Source organism: Procambarus clarkii, chromosome 26 (genome assembly GCF_040958095.1).
Source record: "Procambarus clarkii isolate CNS0578487 chromosome 26, FALCON_Pclarkii_2.0, whole genome shotgun sequence".
NCBI classification, from domain to species: Eukaryota; Metazoa; Arthropoda; class Malacostraca; order Decapoda; family Cambaridae; genus Procambarus; species Procambarus clarkii.
In genome coordinates, this window is record NC_091175.1 from 17571442 (window position 1) to 17596559 (window position 25118).

At 48.7% G+C, this 25118-nt stretch overlaps 1 protein-coding gene across 1 annotated transcript in view; it reads right to left on the reverse strand.

Moving 5' to 3' along the window:
• The window catches only part of LOC123756645 (mucin-5AC-like), a 37093-nt gene extending 12208 nt beyond the window's left edge, over positions 1 to 24885 (reverse strand). The window contains exons 1-4 of the mRNA XM_069331505.1: positions 24692 to 24885; positions 21980 to 22675; positions 8058 to 10840; positions 5009 to 5013 (exon numbers count right to left, since the gene is read on the reverse strand). Of these exons, the coding sequence (XP_069187606.1) occupies positions 5009 to 5013; positions 8058 to 10840; positions 21980 to 22675; positions 24692 to 24885 (3678 nt within the window). The remainder of the gene's footprint in view (positions 1 to 5008; positions 5014 to 8057; positions 10841 to 21979; positions 22676 to 24691) is intronic.
• Positions 24886 to 25118: the final 233 nt, after the last annotated feature.

Consider the following 25118-nt stretch of genomic DNA (forward strand, 5'->3'; position numbering starts at 1 on the left):
ATTAGGCAGTGATGTGGTGGAGGCTGACTCCATACACAGTTTCAAATGTAGATATGATAGAGCCCAGTAGGCTCAGGACTCTGTACACCAGTTGATTGATGGTTGAGAGGCGGGACCAAAGAGCCAAAGCTCAGACCCCGCAAGCACAACTAGGTGAGTACACTGTGTGTGTGTGTGTTTGGGTGAGGGAGGTCTGGTAGCTGAGTGGACAGCGCGCAGGGCTCGTAATTCTGTGGCCCGGGTTCGATTCCCGGACCAGGCAGAAACAAATGGGCAAAGTTTCTTTCACCCTGCTACCCCTGTTACCTAGCAATAAATAGGTACCTGGGAGTTAGACAGCTGTTACGGAGTTGCTTCCTGGGTGTGTGTGTGTGTGTGGGAGAAAAAAAATTAGTTAGTAGTTAATTACAGTTGATTGACAGTTGAGAGGCGGGCCGAAAGAGCAGAGCTCAACCCCCGCAAGCACAACTAGGTAAATACAACTAGGTGAATACACACATTAGAAAAAAGATATAATTGGGGGAAGGATCGGTGCCCAACACCCTTCGACCATCGGGGATCGAACGCCGACCCTGCAAGAAGCGAGGCCGACGCTATACCGACCAGTCCAAACAAAGGTGATTTTGTGCCAATTTGTTCCAACTCATTATTTTGTTTCTCATACCCACATACGTTTCATGAGGCCTCTGTCCTCACAGTTAGGCTTACACACTCATGAATAAGGTGAGTAATTGATGAGTATTGAGTCACATATTTTGCGTCACAAACCCACATATGTTGCGTCAACTCCACATATTGCGTCACAAACCCCACATATTGCGTCACAAACCCCACATATTGCGTCACAAACCCACATATTGCGTCACAAACCCACATATTGCGTCACAAACCCACATATTGCGTCACAAACCCACATATTGCGTCACAAACCCCACATATTGCGTCACAAACCCACATATTGCGTCACAAACCCACATATTGCGTCACAAACCCCACATATTGCGTCACAAACCCCACATATTGCGTCACAAACCCACATATTGCGTCACAAACCCACATATTGCGTCACAAACCCACATATTGCGTCACAAACCCCACATATTGCGTCACAACCCCACATATTGCGTCACAAACCCCACATATTGAGTCACAACCCCACATATTGCGTCACAAACCCCACATATTGCGTCACAAACCCCACATATTGCGTCACAAACCCACATACTGAGTCACAAACCCACATACTGAGTCACAAACCCACATACTGAGTCACAAACCCACATACTGAGTCACAAACCCACATACTGAGTCACAAACCCACATACTGAGTCACAAACCCACATATTGCGTCACAAACCCACATACTGAGTCACAAACCCACATACTGAGTCACAAACCCACATACTGAGTCACAAACCCACATATTGCGTCACAAACCCACATATTGCGTCACAAACCCCACATACTGAGTCACAAACCCACATACTGAGTCACAAACCCACATACTGAGTCACCAGCTTGAGTAAATGTTGCCCAATCACCACAGCAGGTGAGGAAGTACCATTCAAAACATTATACTATTCTGTGTTATCTTTCCAGCTTGGTAATGTATGCGTGTGTATTAAATACACAGTGTTGCCATAAGCCTCATACAAGGGTGTATATAATGAACTTCGTCAGTAGAAATAAAAAGTATTTTCAAATGCTAACTACACACCTATCTCTCTCTCTCTCTCTCTCTCTCTCTCTCTCTCTCTCTCTCTCTCTCTCTCTCTCTCTCTCTCTCTCTCTCTCTCTCTCTCTCTCTCTCTCTCATGCACGCACGCACATGCTCTAGAGTCGTAGTCTTAAGGGCCCGGGTTCGATTCCCAGGCGGAGGCGGAAAAAAGGGGCAGTTTTTTTAATTCTGGAGCTCCTGTTTATCTAGCAGTAAATAGGTACCTGGGAGTTAGACAGCTGCTACGGGCTGCTTCCTGGGGGTGTGTGGGTGCGTGTGTGTGTGTACTCACCTAATTGTACTCACCTAATTGTGCTTGCGGGGGTTGAGCTCTGTCTCTTTGGTCCCGCCTCTCAACCGTCAATCAACTGGTGTACAGATTCCTGAGCCTATTGGGCTCTATCATATCTACATTTGAAACTGTGAATGGAGTCAGCCTCCACCACATCACTTCCTAATGCATTCCATTTGCTAACTACTCTGACACTGAAAAAGTTCTTTCTAACGTCTCTGTGGCTCATTTGGGTACTCAGCTTCCACCTGTGTCCCCTTGTTCGCGTCCCACCAGTGTTGAAAAGTTCATCCTTGTTTACCCGGTCGATTCCCCTGAGGATTTTGTAGGTTGTGATCATGTCCCCCCTTACTCTTCTGTCTTCCAGTGTCGTGAGGTGCATTTCCCGCAGCCTTTCCTCATAACTCATGCCTCTTAGTTCTGGGACTAGTCTAGTAGCATACCTTTGGACTTTTTCCAGCTTCGTCTTGTGCTTGACAAGGTACGGGCTCCATGCTGGGGCCGCATACTCCAGGATTGGTCTTACATATGTGGTGTACAAGATTCTGAATGATTCCTTACACAGGTTCCTGAACGCCGTTCTGATGTTAGCCAGCCTCGCATATGCCGCAGACGTTATTCTCTTTATGTGGGCTTCAGGAGACAGGTTTGGTGTGATATCAACTCCTAGATCTTTCTCTCTGTCTGTTTCATTAAGTACTTCATCTCCTATTCTGTATCCTGTGCCTGGCCTCCTGTTTCCACTGCCTAGTTTCATTACTTTGCATTTACTCGGGTTGAACTTCAAGTTTCATTACTTTGCATTTACTCGGGTTGAACTTCAATTTTGCATTTACTCGGGTTGAACTTCATGAACTTGTGTGAACAACAACTTGAGTTGAACTTGTGTGTGTGCGTGTGTGTGTGTGTGTGTGTTAGAGAGACATATATGTAGTAGATATAATAGAGGAAAAATAGGTTAGAAAGGCGGGGTCCATGAGCTAAGTAGCTCGATTCTGCAGACACAAATAGTAAATAAACACACACACACACACACACACACACACACAAACACACACACACACACACACACACACACACACACACACACACACACACACACACACACACACACACACACACACACACACAGGTATGATAGAGCCCAGTAGGCTCATGAATCTGTACATCAGTTGATTGACGGTTGAGAGGCGGGACCAAAGAGCCAGAGCTCAACCCTCGCAAGCACAATTAGGTGAGTACACACACACACACACACACACACACACACACACACACACACACACACACACACACACACACACACACACACACACACACACACACACACACACACACACACACACACCTAAATCATGGTATCTACATTATAGAACCAATCAGATGCACATAAAAAGGACCAACAGACTAAACATCGCGCATATATAAACATTGAATACATCAGCTGGCAAGAGCCGCGTAAGGTGTGTGTGTGTGGATTATGAACCTGCCGTCAGGACGAGCATGAGGTGACAGGAGCCGTTTAGCAACACTTCCAGCATGACTCGCCAGCTCTGGCATTTTTTACCGGGCTAGCCAGACCCTGAGGTAGTTGAGCACCTCAGAAGTGCCAGAGAGGGCTGTCTACCACCCCCACACACACACAAGATCCATCCAGCCTTCTCCCCCCCGAAGTCGTGTTGACTTCGGTATTTGCATTCTTCGTCTCCAGGCTTCTCCACAAATACCGGTGAACATGATACGGTCAAGATCTTGGTAGGAATAAGGGAGCCACTTTTGACCCATCTTATCGTGGGTTTAACGTCTGCAGACGGCGAGATTTGAGACGGTTCTATGCTACGGACTTTGTCGCATGGGGGGATTACAATTTTAGCCTACCGGCTGTGATATAATCCGGTTAACTTTAGTCAAACAGAAACGATTTCTTGCCTTTATCTGCGATGTATTTTTTGCGCTAATCACTCATCCAAATCCAAAGAACCATAAATATAAATCAGGAAGTGTGTAAAAAAAAAAAATGATCAAACAAGCTGAGCTCCCCCCGGCCAGTAGTGCCTCGAACGACAGACACAATTGTTAGCGGATCTTCCGTGCGCTCTGTTGTCCAACCTGTCACTTGAAGAGTTGGCGCGAAATTCAAATGGTGACTTGCGAGGCGCAGAGAGCCTTGAAGAGGCTACCACACATCACGATCCACCGAGGTGGTCAAGACACGGGGGCGGCGCCGCCACGAGGTGTGAAGCAGCAGCAGCTGACAGCAGCAGACAGAGAGAGAGAGAGAAGTAGATTTAGTTCAGTTACCGCTGGCAAAATGAAACATTATTCACGAAGAAATCAAGTCGAACTCAGAATGTCACATCGAAGTCAACCCACTTACCATTCAACCCCAAACATTAAGGGAAAGAATCACAGTCAAAATCTTGAACTAGGATATACAAATTGGAACGTGCGATAAATTGAGAGAAATGAACAATGGAATAAGAGGTGGTTAGCGAGAGGGGAGGTGTGTTTAGCAAGCCCAAACAATTCGATCAGCTCTGGTTGGCAGGGCAAGATAAATTACCATCTCTTCGTGTGAGCAAGCGTTGTGAAGCCAGAGTCCCACCTGCGATTAACCTTTTATGTCAAGGGATTAATTAATTACAACCTCTTCTCAAATAATCCAACTTGCAGTGAGAGAAAAAGAGTACGAGGATTCCTTACGAAGCATAATTGATCGGCTCCACCCATGATTTATAAGTGAGGTGGCATATATACATATAATATATATATGTATATATTTACCTGCTTGAATCAATGGGGGTTCTCAACACACAACGTTCAGGCAACGTTGACAACAAAGAGATCAATATATCGTTCTTGTTATAGATATAGAGGGCCCCCCCATCACTGTCTTCACTATACAACACCACCACCACACCACCACAAACCGCCTTCAACCACCATTCACCATATTCACCTTCAAACTACGTCACTGTAGTGTGTCCAGGTAAACAAACTCGTTCTATACATATACATATACATATACATATACATATCTTATATCGTTAAGTTGAGAAATTGTTACTAAGACAAACTGTTCTTATGATGCTATTTTGAAGTTTGCGGAATGTAGATTGTACCCTACTCTAGGCCCCGATTGTACCCCTATTCTAGGCTCTGATTGTACCCTATTCTAGGCCCCGATTGTACCCCTATTCTAGGCCCCGATTGTACCCCTATTCTAGGCCCCGATTGTACCCTATTCTAGGCCCCGATTGTACCCTATTCTAGGCCCCGATTGTACCCTATTCTAGGCCCCGATTGTACCCCTATTCTAGGCTCCGATTGTACCCCTATTCTAGGCTCCGATTGTACCCTATTCTAGGCCCCGACTGTACCCTATTCTAGGCCCCGATTGTACCCTATTCTAGGCCCCGATTGTACCCTATTCTAGGCCCCGATTGTACCCTATTCTAGGCCCCGATTGTACCCTATTCTAGGCCCCGATTGTACCCTATTCTAGGCCCCGATTGTACCCCTATTCTAGGCTCCGATTGTACCCTATTCTAGGCCCCGATTGTACCCTATTCTAGGCCCCGATTGTACCCTATTCTAGGCCCCGATTGTACCCTATTCTAGGCCCCGATTGTACCCTATTCTAGGCCCCGATTGTACCCCTATTCTAGGCCCCCGATTGTACCCTATTCTAGGCCCCGATTGTACCCCTATTCTAGGCTCCGATTGTACCCCTATTCTAGGCTCCGATTGTACCCTATTCTAGGCTCCGATTGTACCCTATTCTAGGCCCCGATTGTACCCTATTCTAGGCCCCGATTGTACCCTATTCTAGGCTCCGATTGTACCCTATTCTAGGCTCCGATTGTACCCTATTCTAGGCCCCAATTGTACCCTATTCTAGGCCCCGATTGTACCCTATTCTAGGCCCCGATTGTACCCTATTCTAGGCCCCCGATTATACCCTATTCTAGGCCCCGATTGTACCCCTATTCTAGGCCCCGATTGTACCTTATTCTAGGCCCCGATTGAACCCTATTCTAGGCCCCGATTGTACTCTATTCTAGGCCCCGATTGTACCCTATTCTATGCCCCCGATTGTGGATTGTACCCTATTCTAGGCCCCGATTGTACCCTATTCTAGGCCCCAATTGTGGATTGTACCCCTATTTTAGGCCCCGATTGTGAATTGTACCCTATTCTAGGCCTCGATTGTAGATTGTACCCTATTCTAGGCCCCGATTGTAGATTGTACCGCTTTTTGCCCAACAGACCACTGGAACATTATCTAACACAGTGCACAGTTACAAACCCATTAAGATTTTAACTTAGATTCAACAGAGCAGAAGAAGTTGTTAAACACATATGGCAAAATCTTACTGAAGCGACCATACGAGTCATAAATACTCATACTCCGCCCAAGTAAAACAGAAACAAGCAACACTTAGTGGGCCAGCCAGAGGCTTGGGGCCCGCGCAGTGGGCCAGCCAGAGGCTTGGGGCCCGCGCAGTGGGCCAGCCAGAGGCTTGGGGCCCGCGCAGTGGGCCAGCCAGAGGCTTAGGGCCCGCGCAGGAATATCCCTGCAAGAAAAAAAAAAATGTACCACGTTTATGACATTACCTGTAACTAATAACCTGTTTAGAAACCAATTTTCACCAAGGTCTCTCCTGAAGACAAAAGAAAACGGGTTTCAAGAAATGCATCGAAATACTTGATCCAAAAATAATGCACGAGGAAATTTTGAAAATGATTTTGAGGGTGGAAATTTATGGGATATGAATGGGAGGAACGACCCAGTTGATTAAGAAACTGAAATGAGGGTTTGTTGGTTATCACTGTCTACACCGCCCTCACGCCTCCGGTTTCGAAACCTGTGCATCTTTGAGCAATCTCAGCGGCATTAATTTCATTTATTAGACAGGTTGTGAAGTTCGAATCTTTACAACCCAAGGTTATTATGGTTATAAACAATCTTGTGGTGTTTGCTCATAGACTGTTTAATAAAGATGTACAGCTTTAGTAAGGGGTTATCTTGAGGTTATCTTGAGATTATCTTGAGATGATTTCGGGGCTTAGCGTCCCCGCGGCCCGTTCTTCGACCAGGCCTCCTTTTTGTTACACACCCCCAGGAAGCAGCCCGTAGCAGCTGTCTAACTCCCAGGTACCGATTTACTGGTAGGCGAACAGGTGCATCAGGGTAAAAGAAACTCTGGCCATTTGTTTCCGCCTCCGCCGGGGATCGAACCCGGAACCTTAGGACTACGAATCCCGAGCGCTGTCCACTCAGCTGTCAGACCCTCCAATGGTTACGAGAATACAGATTAAGTTTAGTTACTCAGCTAAATAGTTACTCAGCTGAGCTACAATAACTTAGACCAAGAAAGAAATGACTGAACACCATTTCAACATCTCTCGTCTCTTTCACAGTCTAAACTGCTGGTCAACTCCAGGAACTGTCATATCCTGACTGATCGGACTGTCAACCCTGGAAATACACACACACACACACACACACACACACACACACACACACACACACACACACACACACACACACACACACACACACACACACACACAGATGGAATGCATTAGGCAGTGATGTGGTGGAGGCTGACTCCATACACAGTTTCAAGTGTAGATATGATAGAGCCCAGTAGGCTCAGGAATCTGTACTCCAGATGATTGACAGTTGAGAGGCGGGACCAAAGAGCCAGAGCTCAACCCCCGCAAGTACAACTAGGTGAGTACACACACACTTTTGATGATCTAACTCTCAGACAAAGTGTATATCACAATGCCAGCACAGTATTTAAATGCAATAGACTCCCCAGGAGCAGTGGAGCAAGTAGCATCGAACAACGGTACAAGTAGCAACAGTACCAGGAACAGGAACAAGAGCGGGGCGAGTAGCAACACTGGCGGCAACAGTACCAGGAGCAGGACAAGTAACAACACTGGCAGCAACAGTACCAGGAGCAGGACAAGTAACAACACTGGCAGCAACAGTACCAGGAACAGGACAAGTAGCAACACTGGCGGCAACAGTACCAGGTGCAGGACAAGTAGCAACACTGGCAGCAACAGTACCAGGAACAGGAGTAGGACTAGTAGCAACACTGGCAGCAACAGGACCAGGAGCAGGACAAGTAACAACACTGGCAGCAACAGTACCAGGAGCAGGACAAGTAACAACACTGGCAGCAACAGTACCAGGAACAGGACAAGTAGCAACACTGGCAGCAACAGTACCAGGAGCAGGACAAGTAGCAACACTGGCAGCAACAGTACCAGGAGCAGGAGCAGGACAAGTAGCAACACTGGCAGCAACAGTACCAGGTGCAGGACAAGTAGCAACACTGGCAGCAACAGTACCAGGAGCAGGACAAGTAGCAACACTGGCAGCAACAGTACCAGGAGCAGGAGCAGGACAAGTAGCAACATTGGCAGCAACAGTACCAGGAACAGGAGCAGGACAAGTAGCAACACTGGCAGCAACAGTACCAGGATCAGGACAAGTAGCAACACTGGCAGCAACAGTACCAGGAGCAGGACAAGTAGCAACACTGGCAGCAACAGTACCAGGAGCAGGAGCAGGACAAGTAGCAACACTGGCAGCAACAGTACCAGAAGCAGGACAAGTAGCAACACTGGCAGCAACAGTACCAGGAGCAGGAGTAGGACAAGTAGCAACACTGGCAGCAACAGTACCAGGAGCAGGAATAGGACAAGTAGCAACACTGGCAGCAACAGTACCAGGAGCAGGAGCAGGACAAGTAGCAACACTGGCAGCAACAGTACCAGGAGCAGCAGGACATGTAGCAACACTGGCAGCAACAGTACCAGGAACAGTAGGACAAGTAGCAACACTGGCAGTAACAGTACCAGGAGCAGGACAAGTAGCAACACTGGCAGTACCAGGAGTAGGACAAGTAGCAACACTGGCAGCAACAGTACCAGGAGCAGGAGCAGGACAAGTAGCAACACTGGCAGCAACAGTACCAGGAGCAGCAGGACAAGTAGCAACACTGGCAGCAACAGTACCAGGAGCAGCAGGACAAGTAGCAACACTGGCAGCAACAGTACCAGGAGCAGGAGCAGGACAAGTAGCAACACTGGCAGCAACAGTACCAGGAGTAGGACAAGTAGCAACACTGGCAGTAACAGTACCAGGAGCAGGACAAGTAGCAACACTGGCAGCAACAGTACCAGGAGTAGGACAAGTAGCAACACTGGCAGTAACAGTACCAGGAGCAGGAGCAGGACAAGTAGCAACACTGGCAGCAACAGTACCAGGAGCAACAGGACAAGTAGCAACACTGGCGGCAACAGTACCAGGAGCAGTAGGACAAGTAGCAACACTGGCAGCAACAGTACCAGGAGCAGCAGGACAAGTAGCAACACTGGCAGCAACAGTACCAGGAGCAGGACAAGTAGCAACACTGGCGGCAACAGTACCAGGAACAGGACAAGTAGCAACACTGGTAGCAACAGTACCAGGAACAGGACAAGTAGCAACACTGGCAGCAACAGTACCAGGAGCAGGACAAGTAGCAACACTAGCAGCAACAGTACCAGGAGCAGGACAAGTAGCAACACTGGCGGCAACAGTACCAGGAGCAACAGGACAAGTAACAACACTGGCGGCAACAGTACCAGGAGCAGGAGCAGGACAAGTAGCAACACTGGCAGCAACAGTACCAGGAGCAGGACAAGTAGCAACACTGGCAGCAACAGTACCAGGAGCAATAGGACAAGTAACAACACTGGCGGCAACAGTACCAGGAGCAGGAGCAGGACAAGTAGCAACACTGGCAGCAACAGTACCAGGAGCAGGACAAGTAGCAACACTGGCAGCAACAGTACCAGGAGCAGGACAAGTAGCAACACTGGCAGCAACAGTACCAGGAACAGGACAAGTAGCAACACTGGTAGCAACAGTACCAGGAACAGGACAAGTAGCAACACTGGCAGCAACAGTACCAGGAGCAGGACAAGTAGCAACACTGGCAGCAACAGTACCAGGAGCAGGACAAGTAGCAACACTGGCAGCAACAGTACCAGGAGCAGGACAAGTAGCAACACTGGCAGCAACAGTACCAGGTGCAGGACAAGTAGCAACACTGGCAGCAACAGTACCAGGACCAGGACAAGTAGCAACACTGGCAGCAACAGTACCAGGAGCAGAACAAGTAGCAACACTGGCAGCAACAGTACCAGGAGCAGGAGCAGGACAAGTAGCAACACTGGCAGCAACAGTACCAGGAGCAGGACAAGTAGCAACACTGGCAGTAACAGTACCAGGAACAGTAGGACAAGTAGCAACACTGGCTGCAACAGTACCAGGAGCAGGAGCAGGACAAGTAGCAACACTGGCAGTAACAGTACCAGGAGCAGCAGGACAAGTAGCAACACTGGCAGCAACAGTACCAGGAGCAGTAGGACAAGTAGCTACACTGGCAGCAACAGTACCAGGAGCAGGAGCAGGACAAGTAGCAACACTGGCAGTAACAGTACCAGGAGCAGGACAAGTAGCTACACTGGCAGCAACAGTACGAGGAGCAGTAGGACAAGTAGCAACACTGGCAGCAACAGTACCAGGAGCAGCAGGACAAGTAGCAACACTGGCAGCAACAGTACCAGGAGCAGTAGGACAAGTAGCAACACTGGCAGCAACAGTACCAGGAGCAGTAGGACAAGTAGCAACACTGGCAGCAACAGTACCAGGAGCAGTAGGACAAGTAGCAACACTGGCAGCAACAGTACCAGGAGCAGTAGGACAAGTAGCAACACTGGCAGCAACAGTACCAGGAGCAGTAGGACAAGTAGCAACACTGGCGGCAACAGTACCAGGAGCAGTAGGACAAGTAGCAACACTGGCAGCAACAGTACCAGGAGCAGTAGGACAAGTAGCAACACTGGCGGCGTCAAGGAGGAGGAGGAGGAGACGGGGTTGTTAATGTCATTAGCGTGTAATAAACAAGAGGGGTTCACATCTAGGGGGGTGGCGAGGACTCCTTCCTCAACGTTAATGTGTTGCTCTACGCTGGGGCATCTGTCACCTCTGCTGTGGGAGGGGGTGTTGGGTGGGGGGGGGTCTCCACGGCCTCGTCCTCCCACACCAACTCCCACACCTCGCCTCCACACCTCCCACACCTGCGAAATCCCCTCACCTCTTCCCACACTGACTCCAACACCTATTCCCACATGACCGTATGTTCTCTGAAATAGCGGGAGTACAGGGAACATATACGACACGCACAGGGCTAAAGCATTGGGGACGCCTCAGAGCTCTCTAAATGAGAGAGCTCTCAAAATGAGAGAGCTCTCAAAATGAGAGAGCTCTCAAAATGAGAGAGCTCTCAAAATGAGAGAGCTCTCTAAATGAGAGAGCTCTCAAAATGAGAGAGCTCTCAAAATGAGAGAGCTCTCAAAATGAGAGAGCTCTCAAAATGAGAGAGCTCTCAAAATGAGAGAGCTCTCAAAATGAGAGAGCTCTCAAAATGAGAGAGCTCTCAAAACGAGGACGCCTTCAGTATCTCCTTTCTCCTCTGAAAAGGAGACCAGAGAGAACAAGATTATGTAAACATGGAAGATACTGGCGGGCCTGGTCCCAAATTTGCACAGTAAAATAACAACATACTGGAATGAACTAAATGATAGGATACGGAGAATAGAGCCAGTGAAGAGTAGAGGTGCCAAAGGCGCAATCAGAGAACATCACAATGACCATCAGGTGTTCACGACTGTTCAGCACACTCCCGGGAAGAATAACAAATATTATCGGAACAAAAGTGGTCTTAAAGAACAAAATTAGACAGGTTTCTGCAAGATGTGCCGGACCAACCAGGCTGTGGTGGGTCTGCGCGTCGCTCCAAGCAACAGCCTGTTGGATCAAGTTCTCATAAGTTAAGCCTGGCCTTAGACCGGATTCGGGAAGTAGAAGTACTTCCAGAACCCCATCCAGGTACAATCCAGGTACATACTGTGTACAGTGTCGCCAGTGTGAATGGGACATAAGAACCGTGTATCTGGTTCTGAAAGAGACCATTATAGCAAATACATGTGATAATAGGACACCTTTGACAAGTCACGGGCATCCTGTCCCCACCATGGCCACTAAATATAGTAGCCCTCATGTAAATAACCAGATATCAGTGGCTGAGACCAATTAACCAAGAGTTCGTAATACCATAATGGCTGCTGTACTGAGCCTGTCGCTATATCCGGTATCCGGTGTGGGTAATAGCATGAGAACGGGTGTAGCTAGTTTCTGTACTAGCTTGGTGGTCGTTGTAGCAAGTGGCTGCCATAACCGAGCACCCAGTACGGAAAGTGCAGAACGTAGCACTTTTCGAAGTGCTACGAAGTAGAACGAAGAGTTTTCGCTGTGGCTGAGTATCCGTCATGGTCAGCGTTCGCTATAGCCAGTAGCGTGAAGGGTGAGTGACCGCAATATATGAGTTTGGGACTGGGTAGGCTGGGTGGACTAGTGGACAGGCTGGGTGGAATAGTGGACGGGGTGGGTGGACTTGGGGCGGGGAGGCGGGCGGAGTTCGGCCATTGTTTCCTTTAGGCCAAAGAGCGGGAAAAGACAACAGAGCGAGGGGCAACTCGGTCATATTGGCGGCCGCCGCTGCCCGCTAACATCGCAGAAAAAATATACCCGTGTGTTGCGTCTGCTCCAGTCAGTATAGACGCTTTTCATTACTGCCTCTTTATTAGTACAGCACACACCAAACATTGCTGCTGTTTTATCACTAAAGAGTACGGGCAGTGTTTGGTATGTGGTGTTTTAAACCACCACCACACACCAAACATTACTCTCGCTTTATTAAATCGCCACACTAAACCTTATTTTTTTTAATAAAACAGCATACACACATCAAACCTTACTGTCTCTTTAATAGAACACCACACACATCAAACATTACTCTATATTAAAACACCACACACACACGCACACACACCAAACATTAAAACAGATCATTTTATGTTGGTAATTTGAAAGTTTTATCAGGCTTGTCTGAGTGTCCTAGATCATATGAAGGGGAGTACAGTGTGTGTCAAGAACTATGTGATACTAAACATCCCCATCACACAGGATGGTTAGTCATACAGATCCTTGCAATCAGCAGCCTGCACTGGCAGACTCTGGGTGCTGTATGAGGATATCTTCAAAGGACATACAAGAGTGTACACTAAATGCATTACTAATTCGTTCAACAGGTCGGCTTTATTGATGGTATAAAAGATTGGTCGATAGGCAGCTATCGGTACTTCGATTTTCTCGCTCACGTAGGTGTCAAAGCTGAGTTAAACTGTTTGGTGTATGAAGCTGTATATTGTGAGAGTATCTGTGGAAGCCCTTCAGCAGTTCTCCTTCACACCCATCTCCCTTCAGCACCTTCCCCCTCACCGCCGACCCCTTTCTCCAGCCTCTCACAGGCTATAGATGGGGTTGAACCCCTTCTCCCCAACCTTCCAGACCTCCACACCCCCTTCCTTCCACTAGTCTTTCTTCGTTCATTCTGCATTTCTTCTCTCATGTCCCTTATTCCTCTTTCTCATCTATAGTCTCTCCTCCACTACCTCCTCCTCCCCCATTACCCACTACCCCCTCCCCCCATTACCCACTACCCCCCTCCCCCCATTACCCACTACCCCCTCCCCCCATTACCCACTACCCCCTCCCCCATGCCCCATCAAGGAGTATTATTATTATCAAGGGGAAGAACGCCTCACAAATTTCCATTCGATGGCCTTTGACGACAATGGGGAATATTTGGTCACTAAACAGGCGTGCTGTGGCGCCTCTGTGGTCCCCTTTGGTCCTGTCATGGTCCCGTCGAGGTCCGTCGTGGGGTCCTACCGTGGCGTATATATATATATGGGCCCTCTGGAGTGTCCCCGTGGGCCCCTCTGTGGACCGAATGAGGGGCCCCTCTGTTGTCCACCTGTGGTTTTCTGTGCGCTCTCTCTAACACCTGGATCAGTGGTCTCACTGTGGTTCGTCTGTGGTCTGCTTGGTTCACTTCAACGGTTCTAGAACCCCGCTCGGCTTCTGGATCGCTTCGGAGGCTCTGGATCACCATAAGGGTTTGTCGAACAAACTTCCGTGGCCTTTTATAAATAAAATATAAGGTACTGGTATCTTCGTCACGGCCCTTGTGGATTTGTTCATAAGGCACTGGTACTTAAGCTATGTATGCACAGAGGTGCCGGCCACATCCCCATGACCGGACACCAACAGTACTCCCTGGAGGTGAAGTCCGGTCTGCTGACAATCGACGCAGACGGCTGCAATTTTAGCTGGTCTGCAGATGGTCTGCGGTCTAGCAAGAATACTGATCACAAGAATCAAGCAGTAGTAGAACCTTGGCGCTACACTGAGAGGACCAAACACCGCTCTTCGGTGAACTACCATTGTCGTCCTCGACGATCTTGATCTTCTTGGATGCGAACCTAACATACCTGCTGTGGAACTGGACATAAGAGTACTCAGCTCCGGAAAGGCCCAATGCGTCTTGGGGGAATATGCTTGTGGTCAAGCATAATTACAAGAATCACGAAGAAGTAGAACCTTGGCGCTACACTGAGAGGACTCAACACCGCTCTTCGGCGCACTACCATTGTCGTCCTCGACGATCTTGATCTTCTTGGATGCGGACCTAACATACCTACCGGGTAATTTGACATCAGAGTACTCAACTCCGGATTGGCCCAGTGCGTCTTGGGGGAATAAGTTGCAATAAAACTATGAGTGGCAGAGATGGAAAATATTCATATGCGTTTGAGGACAATAATAAAAATATTCAACAATGTTTGTCTGTCTGGTCAAGGTTTATGACCAGACGCTTCAGGCTAGTTTCACCAAACTTTGCAGGGTGACTGGTCTTTGTCCGGGAATGGTCATAGGAGGGATAGGGTCGAGGATAAGTAAGGGGAAGGAGGTGAAGGAGAAGAAAGGTAATAATGGATAAGGAAGGTGAAAGAGCAGGTAGAGAAGGATGTGAAGGAGAGAGAAGTTTGTAGATAGGAGACCCAGTGGTGCTCAATTAGTGATGACGATTAAAGAGATGGAGGCAGTATTTAGTGAAGATGGTTACGTTAATGAGGATGGTCGAGTGTAGTGTAGATGGACATAGTGAGGATGGGTTATAAAGATGTGACGAAGATAGTGTGCCGTGAAGGTGGTTATACGAAGGCACGAAGACAGTGAAAATCGACAAGAGTGTGACACACAAATCGCCTGCGCCTGGGAACACCCAAGCGCTTACGTTCGAGTCCACTTCACAGCTCGTGTGGAATTTCTAACCTCTAAGTTGTAGTGAAGAGTTTCTGACAGCTAGGGGCCGGACGGCTGAGTGGACAGCGCTTGGGATTCATAGTCCTGAGGTTCCGGGTTCGATCCCCGGTGGAGGAGGAAACAAATGGGCAGAGTGTCTTTCACCATGATGCCCCTGTTCACCTAGCAGTAAACCGGTACCTGGGAGTTAGCCGCTACGGGCTGCTTCCTGGGGGGTGTGTAACAAAAAGGAGGCCTGGTCGAGGACCGGGCCGCGGGGACGCTAAGCCCCGAAATCACCTCAAGATAGATCACTGTATCTGAGTTACACATGATCCTCTGTATTACTGTAATCATCTTCACTACATGCTGTCCTTGTTTCTGTAACTTGGCGGCTCAGGCGCCGCCAAGTACATCCAACTAGAATTTCTCTTTTGGCTCGACTAATCTTAGCACTTCCCGTCGCTTATCATTGATGACCATAAATAATAAGGCACTACACAACGTGGACAATATGATGTATTACATTTGGGACACAGAAAATCGGTAGGAGCCGTGATAGGGATTCGAACCTATGCTCTGGGTATTCCCAAGTACACGTCTTGGGCCACTAGGATACACGACACGGTAAAAAAAACATGGATTGCAGCCTGAGATTCTATTGAATCCACGAAGGTTTTTTTTTTTTTTTTTTTTTTTTTTTTCATTTGGGATGTTTGGAGGTCGTGCAATATGTTCAGACAATAGTCTGCAGAGAGAGTAGTTCTGTAGGAGTGATTGGGCACTAGTCTCCGCGCCCCTCCACACACATAGGCGCGGTTGATTGACAGTTGAGAAGCGGGACCAAAGAGCCAGAGCTCAACCCCCGCAAGGTCAACTAGATGAGTACAGACAATTGTCACTACCATCTATGTTTGTAGGATAGATTAGGATTTTAAAAGCACTATAATCACCTTCTGTGGTTGATTGTTCAATAAATCCCTGAACTATATGTTCAACAGATCTCTCACCCTGTCCATGGAGGACAGAAGAAAATGTATATATATGCTGATTAGCATTGTAAATGTCTGGCCACGTCTGTGGTAGAAATAAAAACATCTATTGCAGTGTTACTTATTGTAACTGCCGCAATATTCTGATTATCAAAGTCAAGTAACCTAAAGTAACACATGGCTCAGAGTATACCTAGACCCCAGGCTCGTAACACCAATCCATCTTGTCTGTCTGTTGCTCCGGCTCTCATTGCCACAGGAGCAGTAGCAAGTACCGACACAGGAGTGTTCCGTAAGTCAGGGGAAGTGTTCCATTAGTCAGGGGAAGTGTTCCATTAGTCAAGGGAAGTGTTCCATTAGTCAGGGGAAGTGTTCCATTAGTCAGGGGAAGTGTTCCATTAGTCAGGGGAAGTGTTCCGTAAGTCAGGGGAAGTGTTCCGTAAGTCAGGGGAAGTGTTCCGTAAGTCAGGGGAAGTGTTCCGTAAGTCAGGGGAAGTGTTCCGTAAGTCAGGGGAAGTGTTCCGTAAGTCAGGGGAAGTGTTCCGTAAGTCAGGGGAAGTGTTCCATTAGTCAGGGGAAGTGTTCCATACAACGGCCGCCTGACTGTTCCAGCTCTCATGGCCGCTGGAGCAGAAAACCGGAACAACGGGCAACCCGCCACTCTAAAATGTTCCTCTTGCCCGCAATGTTTTCAAATTCAGGGACCTCTTCTCTCGCTATCCTGAATTGGCATCGGATAAGGATTTGGGATGGGACGAGGGAAAGGAATGGTCCCCCAGCCACTTGGTGGACGGTCGGGGATTGAACGCCGACCTGCATAACGCGAGACCGTCGCTACTAAAACTTTTCTGGGTAAGTTTTGATTCCTGCTCATATCATATTCTACTGACGTTCTTGCCTGAAAATTCGAAATTATTTATTGAAAATTTAAGCTTCGCCTGATGTATTATTTATACAAGAATGTATTTTTATTAAGATACATCTTTTATAGATGGTTAAATAAGTTAAAAAAAAAAAGAAGTTAAACAGGTCACAAACAAAAAAAAAAAAGCCTATTTTGGCCAAGATTTCTACATGTCCAATAAACTATTTTATATATAATTATTTTATACTTCTTGGGACATAAACACACATTAGTTATATAAAAGCTGCTATCTATATAACCATTTATTGACCATATTTATATAGGAGTGTATTGGCCATATTTATATAGAAGATTATTGGCCACTTTTGTTTAATATTTTATTGGTCATAATCAGTTTGGACTGTGGATGAAACAATATGTGTAATATACTTAGACGGGATATGCTGAAGCCACTGATATACTTTGTGATATCTGAGATATCCTGATTGGTAGTTTTAATATGCTAATATGTCCAATTTAATTTGCTAATTTAATATGTCAGTAAGAATATATTTTTTGTTGGTTGACATAAGATACCTTTAGATATATTAAGACATCTGAAGATATAATAAGATATCTTCAGATATAATAAGATATCTTCAGATATATTAGGATAAGATATCTTCAGATATATTAAGATAAGATATCTTGAGATATATTGATTAGCACAATATCTACATATATAGTAATAAATAAGATATCTTCAGATGTACTGACATAAGTAAGATGGTTTTAGAAATACTGAGATGAGATATCTTGAACACCGTGGCTTGTTACAGAGAAGACAGAAGACCAAACCAGGTATGTACCTGGATTGTACCTGTATAGGGTTCTGAGAGTTGTTCTCCTCCCCAAGCCCGGTGCGGGGCCAGGCTTGACTTGTGAGAGCTTGTATGTCGACTGCCTTTGTCCAGAGAGCAGACTAGAGCTGACCAAAGCCTCTGGTGAGAGCGCCAAGCCTCTCGTTCTTCTCCCGCCAAATGAGCCAGGATCGAACGTGCCTGATTGGCTGGCTTATCTCGAGGGCCCCGGATGAGAGGCCTTCGATCCCCGCCGTTGATTGGCTAGCTTCTGTGAAGGGCTGGGGACGAGAGGTTCTTCAGGCGCCAATACGTCATTTCCCGCCCTGGAGGGTGACGTAGAGGGTCTTCCGGTCCCCCTCGGCCTCCACCACAACACACTCAGAGTAATAAATGGTCACCCCTCGCGCCGGTTTCTTTTATTTGATATTTTTGCCTGATTTTATATTCATCAATTCATGTTTCTTCTCGCTGGACTTTTTTTTTTATATATTGTGCTGATTTAATTTAAGATTTTCGTGTCTTGTTTAAATTTTTCGAACGTTTTTGTTTTGTTTTTAAGTTTTGTAACCGGGTGAATGCGTGTTTAAATTTGTGGAATTTTGGCGCGAATTTCGAAGGAGAATTTTGGCGGGAATATCGCAGAAGAATTTTGGCGCGAATCTTGTAGAAGTGTTTTCTTGGAACACCTGTTTACCGGTGTCTGGGATAGGGAAGATGTTGATCTCGGGAGCACATATTGACTGGTTAGGTGTTGTTAGATGATGGTGATGGTAACGGCGCTGTTGATGGTGTTGTGGAAGATGACGTTGATGGTGATAGCGTTGATAATGACGTCAATAATGACGACGTTGATATAATGATGCCACTGATGATATTTATAATAATAATAATAACGCCCAGGCACACTGAAACCTCATAACAACACCAGTAATATTAATTACACTCTAATGACCTTCAATATAATGACCTAATGTACCAAACACGTCAGCAAGAAATACTCTCCTCTCTCTACGAGAGGAAAGAAATACTTCTCATCAGCCAGAAATACTTCCCTTCCCCTCAACACACTTTCCAATTTTTGCATAAAAGAAATGGTTACCTTAAGGTGATTCCGGGGCTTAGCGTCCCCGCGGCCCGGTCCTCGACCAGGCCTCCTTTTTGTTACATTTCCTCCAGGAAGCAGCCCGTAGCAGCTGTCTAACTCCCAGGTACCTATTTAATGTTAGGTGAACAGGAGTATCAGGAAACGTGTCTATTCCTTCTGACCTTTATGGTGGAATTGAACCCAAAGGTCTCTCCATTGTCAGCCGAGAACGTAGACTACTGTGCTATTATTCATTACCCAGAGTTAATGAATGACCCAGAGAGTCATTACCCACCAGACATTCCTCATTAACAAGCAGTAGTGCCCCACTAACATGGTAAATATGTGCACATTTAACATCCATCTTAACCAATTGGGACGTTGGTCAGTTAGGCTGCGCAGGAGTGACCAGCAGAGTCTGCGCATCACTCGTTACGAGGGAACAAGGTTTGCATTGTCAACAATGATAGTTAAACCCCGTGCCCTCTCCTGGAGCATACCCATGCCCTAAGAACCCTCCCTGCCCACCCCACCAGCATACCCATGCCCTAAGAACCCTCCCTGCCCTCTCCAGGAGCATACCCATGCCCTCAGAACCCTCCCTGCCCACCCCACCAGCATACCCATGCCCTAAGAACCCTCCCTGTCCTCTCCAGGAGCATACCCATGCCCTCAGAACCCACCCTGCCCACTCCACCAGCATACCCATGCCCTCAGAACCCACCCTGCCCACTCCACTAGCACACCCATGCCCTAAAAACCCTCCCTGCCCACCCCACCAGCATACCCATGCCCTAAGAACCCTCCCTGCCCTCTCCAGGAGCATACCCATGCTCTCAGAACCCACCCTGCCCACTCCACCAGCATACCCATGCCCTAGGAACCCACCCTGCCCACCCCACCAGCATACCCATGCCCTAAGAACCCTCCCTGCCCACCCCACCAGCATACCCATGCCCAAGAACCCTCCCTGCCCTCTCCAGGAGCATACCCATGCCCTCAGAACCCACCCTGCCCACTCCACCAGCATACCCATGCCCTTAGAACCCACCCTGCCCACTCCACCAGCATACCCATGCCCTCAGAACTCACCCTGCCCACCCCACCAGCATACCCATGCCCTAAGAACCCTCCCTGCCCTCTCTGGGAGCATACCCATGCCCTCAAAACCCTCCCTGCCCTCTCTGGGAGCATACCCATGCCCTCAGAACCCACCCTGCCCACCCCACTAGCATACCCATGCCCTCAGAACCCACCCTGCCCACTCCACTAGCGTACCCATGCCCTCAGAACCCACCCTGCCCACCCCACCAGCATACCCATGCCCTCAGAACCCACCCTGCCCACTCCACCAGCATACCCATGCCCTAAGAACCCTCCCTGCCCACCCCACCAGCGTACCCATGCCCTCAGAACCCACCCTGCCCACTCCACTAGCATACCCATGCCCTAAGAACCCACCCTGCCCACTCCACTAGCGTACCCATGCCCTCAGAACCTACCCTGCCCACCCCACCAGCATACCCATGCCCTCAGAACCCACCCTGCCCACTCCACCAGCATACCCATGCCCTAAGAACCCTCCCTGCCCACCCCACCAGCGTACCCATGCCCTCAGAACCCACCCTGCCCACTCCACCAGCGTACCCATGCCCTCAGAACCCACCCTGCCCACTCCACCAGCGTACCCATGTCCTCAGAACCCACCCTGCCCACTCCACTAGCGTACCCATGCCCTCAGAACCCTCCCTGCCCACTCCACTAGCGTACCCATGCCCTCAGAACCCTCCCTGCCCACCCCACCAGCATACCCATGCCCTCAGAACCCTCCCTGCCCACCCCACCAGCATACCCATGCCCTCAGAACCCACCCTGCCCACTCCACCAGCGTACCCATGCCCTCAGAACCCACCCTGCCCACCCCACCAGCATACCCATGCCCTCAGAACCCACCCTGCCCACTCCACTAGCATACCCATGCCCTAAGAACCCACCCTGCCCACTCCACTAGCGTACCCATGCCCTCAGAACCTACCCTGCCCACTCCACTAGCATACCCATGCCCTAAGAACCCACCCTGCCCACTCCACTAGCGTACCCATGCCCTCAGAACCTACCCTGCCCACCCCACTAGCGTACCCAGCGCCAACGTGGCCCCCACCGGCCGAGTAGCGATTGAATGCGTGTGTTTAGCGTCGAGTGAGTTTGCTGTGTAATTAATGAATGATTAATAGGCAGCTTCAGGTGTTGGGGAATGGAGGTAATGCTACTTTGCTTAGTTCTTCTTCCACCAGAGGAGGAGGAGCAGGCTGTAGAGAGATGCTAAACAGGAAGATGGGGATGCTGGGGGTTAAAGATGGGGATGCTGGGGGTTAAAGATGGGGATGCTGGGATTAAAGATGGGGGGGGGGAAGGGAAATGTGGATGTAGAGAGAGATGAAAAAAGTGACCCATAATCAAAATTGCCGAAAGAAATCAGTGAGAAAGGAAGAGCTGGATAATGTATCTTGAGATTGATTTAGACAAATTTAGAGAGATATTAGACACCAGTGTACATAGCCCTCTTCATCGATTTCAATCGTTTCTTTCATGTTGGTTTAATACATTCAGGCTTTCCAAGAGAAGAGATTAGGTTTAATGGAAATAAAACAGTGATATCGTGCGCGGTTCAGTTGAAAATACACGAAAATCGCTCGTTCGTTTTAGGGTGAAAAATCTGTAAGATATCTCTCAAGACGGTAGTGTTGATCTTGTCAGAGGCTCTGTGTTCAGTCATGCTCTGTGTGGGGCTCTAGCTCACGGCCCAGGCTCTGCAGGGCCCTTGCTGGTACCTGGTCTTGGTACACCTGTTAGAATACTTTGTTTCATCGCTTCGTACCGGCGTACTGTCGGCTGGTCGTACCTGCGTACCGTCTGGTGGTCGTACCTGCGTACCGTCGGGTGGTCGTACCTGCGTACCGTCGGATGGTCGTACCTGCGTACCGTCTGGTGGTCGTACCTGCGTACCGTCGGATGGTCGTACCTGCGTACCGTCGGCTGGTCGTACCTGCGTACCGTCGGGTGGTCGTACCTGCGTACCGTCGGATGGTCGTACCTGCGTACCGTCGGATGGTCGTACCTGCTTACCGTCGGTTGGTCGTACCTGCGTACCGTCGGATGGTCGTACCTGCGTACCGTCGGATGGTCGTACCTGCGTACCGTCGGCTGGTCGTACCTGCGTACCGTCGGATGGTCGTACCTGCGTACCGTCGGCTGGTCGTACCTGCGTACCGTCGGATGGTCGTACCTGCGTACCGTCGGTTGGTCGTACCTGCGTACCGTCGGATGGTCGTACCTGCGTACCGTCGGCTGGTCGTACCTGCGTACCGTCGGCTGGTCGTACCTGCGTACCGTCGGGTGGTCGTACCTGCGTACCGTCGGGTGGTCGTACCTGCGTAACGTTGGATGGTCGTACCTGCGTACCGTCGGCTGGTCGTACCTGCGTACCGTCGGATGGTCGTACCTGCGTACCGTCGGATGGTCGTACCTGCGTACCGTCACCTGGTCGTACCTGCGTACCGTCACCTGGTCGTACCTGCGTACCGTCACCTGGTCGTACCTGCGAAACATCGTACAGCTGTTAGATCGTATAGACGTGGTCAGAACGTGTCGACAGGGTCGTTGAGTCGTATAAAATATGTTAGATCGTATATAGAAGATGTTATATGATATCGTATATCGTTATATATCGATAATATCGATATCGATATTATATATCGATAAGGTTATATCGTATTGCCAAGGGTGTTATATAACATGTTTTTGCATATTAATACACATGTGCTGGTGTATATAAGGCGTATGGAAGGTGTATGGAAGCGTAGAATTAAACCTCTCTATCTCATCCTTCGAGTCTAACCACTTGGGCTGGACGGTAGAGCGACGGTCTCGCTTCATGCAGGTCGGCGTTCAATCCCCTGACCGTTCACCAAGTGGTTGGGGCACCATTCCTTTCCCGCCGTCCCATCCCAAATCCTTATCCTGACCCCCTTCCAAGGGTTATATAGTCGTAATTAATAGCTTGGTGCTTTCCCCTGATAGTTTCCTTCCCTTCTCATCCTTGGAGGTCAACCTCTCGTTATCTTGCAAGTTCATTATGGAGGGAATTTTCAATTTTCAATTTTCAATTTCTTTCTTCATTGTGCACCTCCTTACCCATCCCATAGGCAATGGTGGTATGGGTTACAGAGGCACATAATGGGCTCAGAAACAATCAATCATTTACATATATATACAATCATTTACACAAATATACAATCATTTACACAAATATACAATCATTTATACAAATACATTGATATATTAGTAATCTTTTTATATCAAATGTGATTCAACAAGAGGCTCACAACAGTCACTATATAAGGCACTTTACATCTACGGTGAGTCACACAGTTACTAGTCTTGCTCCACACCCACCCAACTGGGCGGCAGCTTTACAGTCATGTGCTCCACACCCACCCAACTGGGCGGCAGCTTTACAGTCATGTGCTCCACACCCACCCAACTGGGCGGCAGCTTTACAGTCATGTGCTCCACACCCACCCAACTGGGCGGCAGCTTTACAGTCATGTGCTCCACACCCACCCAACTGGGCGGCAGCTTTACAGTCATGTGCTCCACACCCACCCAACTGGGCGGCAGCTTTACAGTCATGTGCAGGCTGCACCTACAGTCAACAAATTTTGGATACTTCGCTAAGATTCCCGGCAGCACATCATTATGAATGAAGTACTTACACATTTCTTGGACACCATTGATGGTGTTATCTCTGAATTCCGCGATTTTTTCACATTCCATTATATAATGACGCAAAGTATGCGAATAGTTCTGCTGACAGAGTTTACATTTAGTCAAATCTACATCAGCAGATGTTACTAACACCCAGATGTACTTGTAGCCGAGCCTAAGCCTAGCAGTGGTGACATCTAGAAGTCTGCTAACATTATTGGATGACCCATAGACGTGCGGTACTTCCTGCATAATAGAATGATGATAGATGGAGCAACTGGTGTGAATTTCACTATGCCTCAACCTAGATCAAGTCTACGAGACTTAATCCAGTTAGGATCAGTCCAAACTGGAGACAATCCAGCTCGGAAAATTCAGCCAATCAGAGAGAGAGAAAGGAAGATATGCAATCGTGACTCTGTTAAGCGGAGATATTCAGCGGGAAGGGCTTAGTTAAATACACGGTTCGCTGCTATAAGGGCGCATCCACCCAATATTGAGATCTTGACAAATACGAACCAGTCTACCATGAAGGACCGTGGACCAGTAGACGACCTCTCACCCATGCCTTGAGGGCCAACCTCTCACCCATGCCTTGAGGGTCAACCTCTCACCCCATGCCTTGAGGGTCAACCTCTCACCCCATGCCTTGAGGGTCAACCTCTCACCCCATGCCTTGAGGGTCAACCTCTCACCCATGCCTTGAGGGCCAACCTCTCACCCATGCCTTGAGGGTCAACCTCTCACCCCATGCCTTGAGGGTCAACCTCTCACCCCATGCCTTGAGGGTCAACCTCTCACCCCATGCCTTGAGGGTCAACCTCTCACCCATGCCTTGAGGGCCAACCTCTCACCCATGCCTTGAGGGCCAACCTCTGACCCATGCCTTGAGGCCAACCTCTCACCCCATGCCTTGAGGGCCAACCTCTCACCCATGCCTTGAGGCCAACCTCTCACCCATGCCTTGAGGGTCAACCTCTCACCCCATGCCTTGAGGGTCAACCTCTCACCCCATGCCTTGAGGGTCAACCTCTCACCCATGCCTTGAGGGTCAACCTCTCACCCCATGCCTTGAGGGTCAACCTCTCACCCCATGCCTTGAGGGTCAACCTCTCACCCCATGCCTTAAGGCCAACCTCTCACCCATGCCTTGAGGCCAACCTCTCACCCATGCCTTGAGGCCAACCTCTCACCCATGCCTTGAAGGCCAACCTCTCACCCTTGCCTTGAGGCCAACCTCTCACCCATTCCTTGAGGCCAACCTCTCACCCATG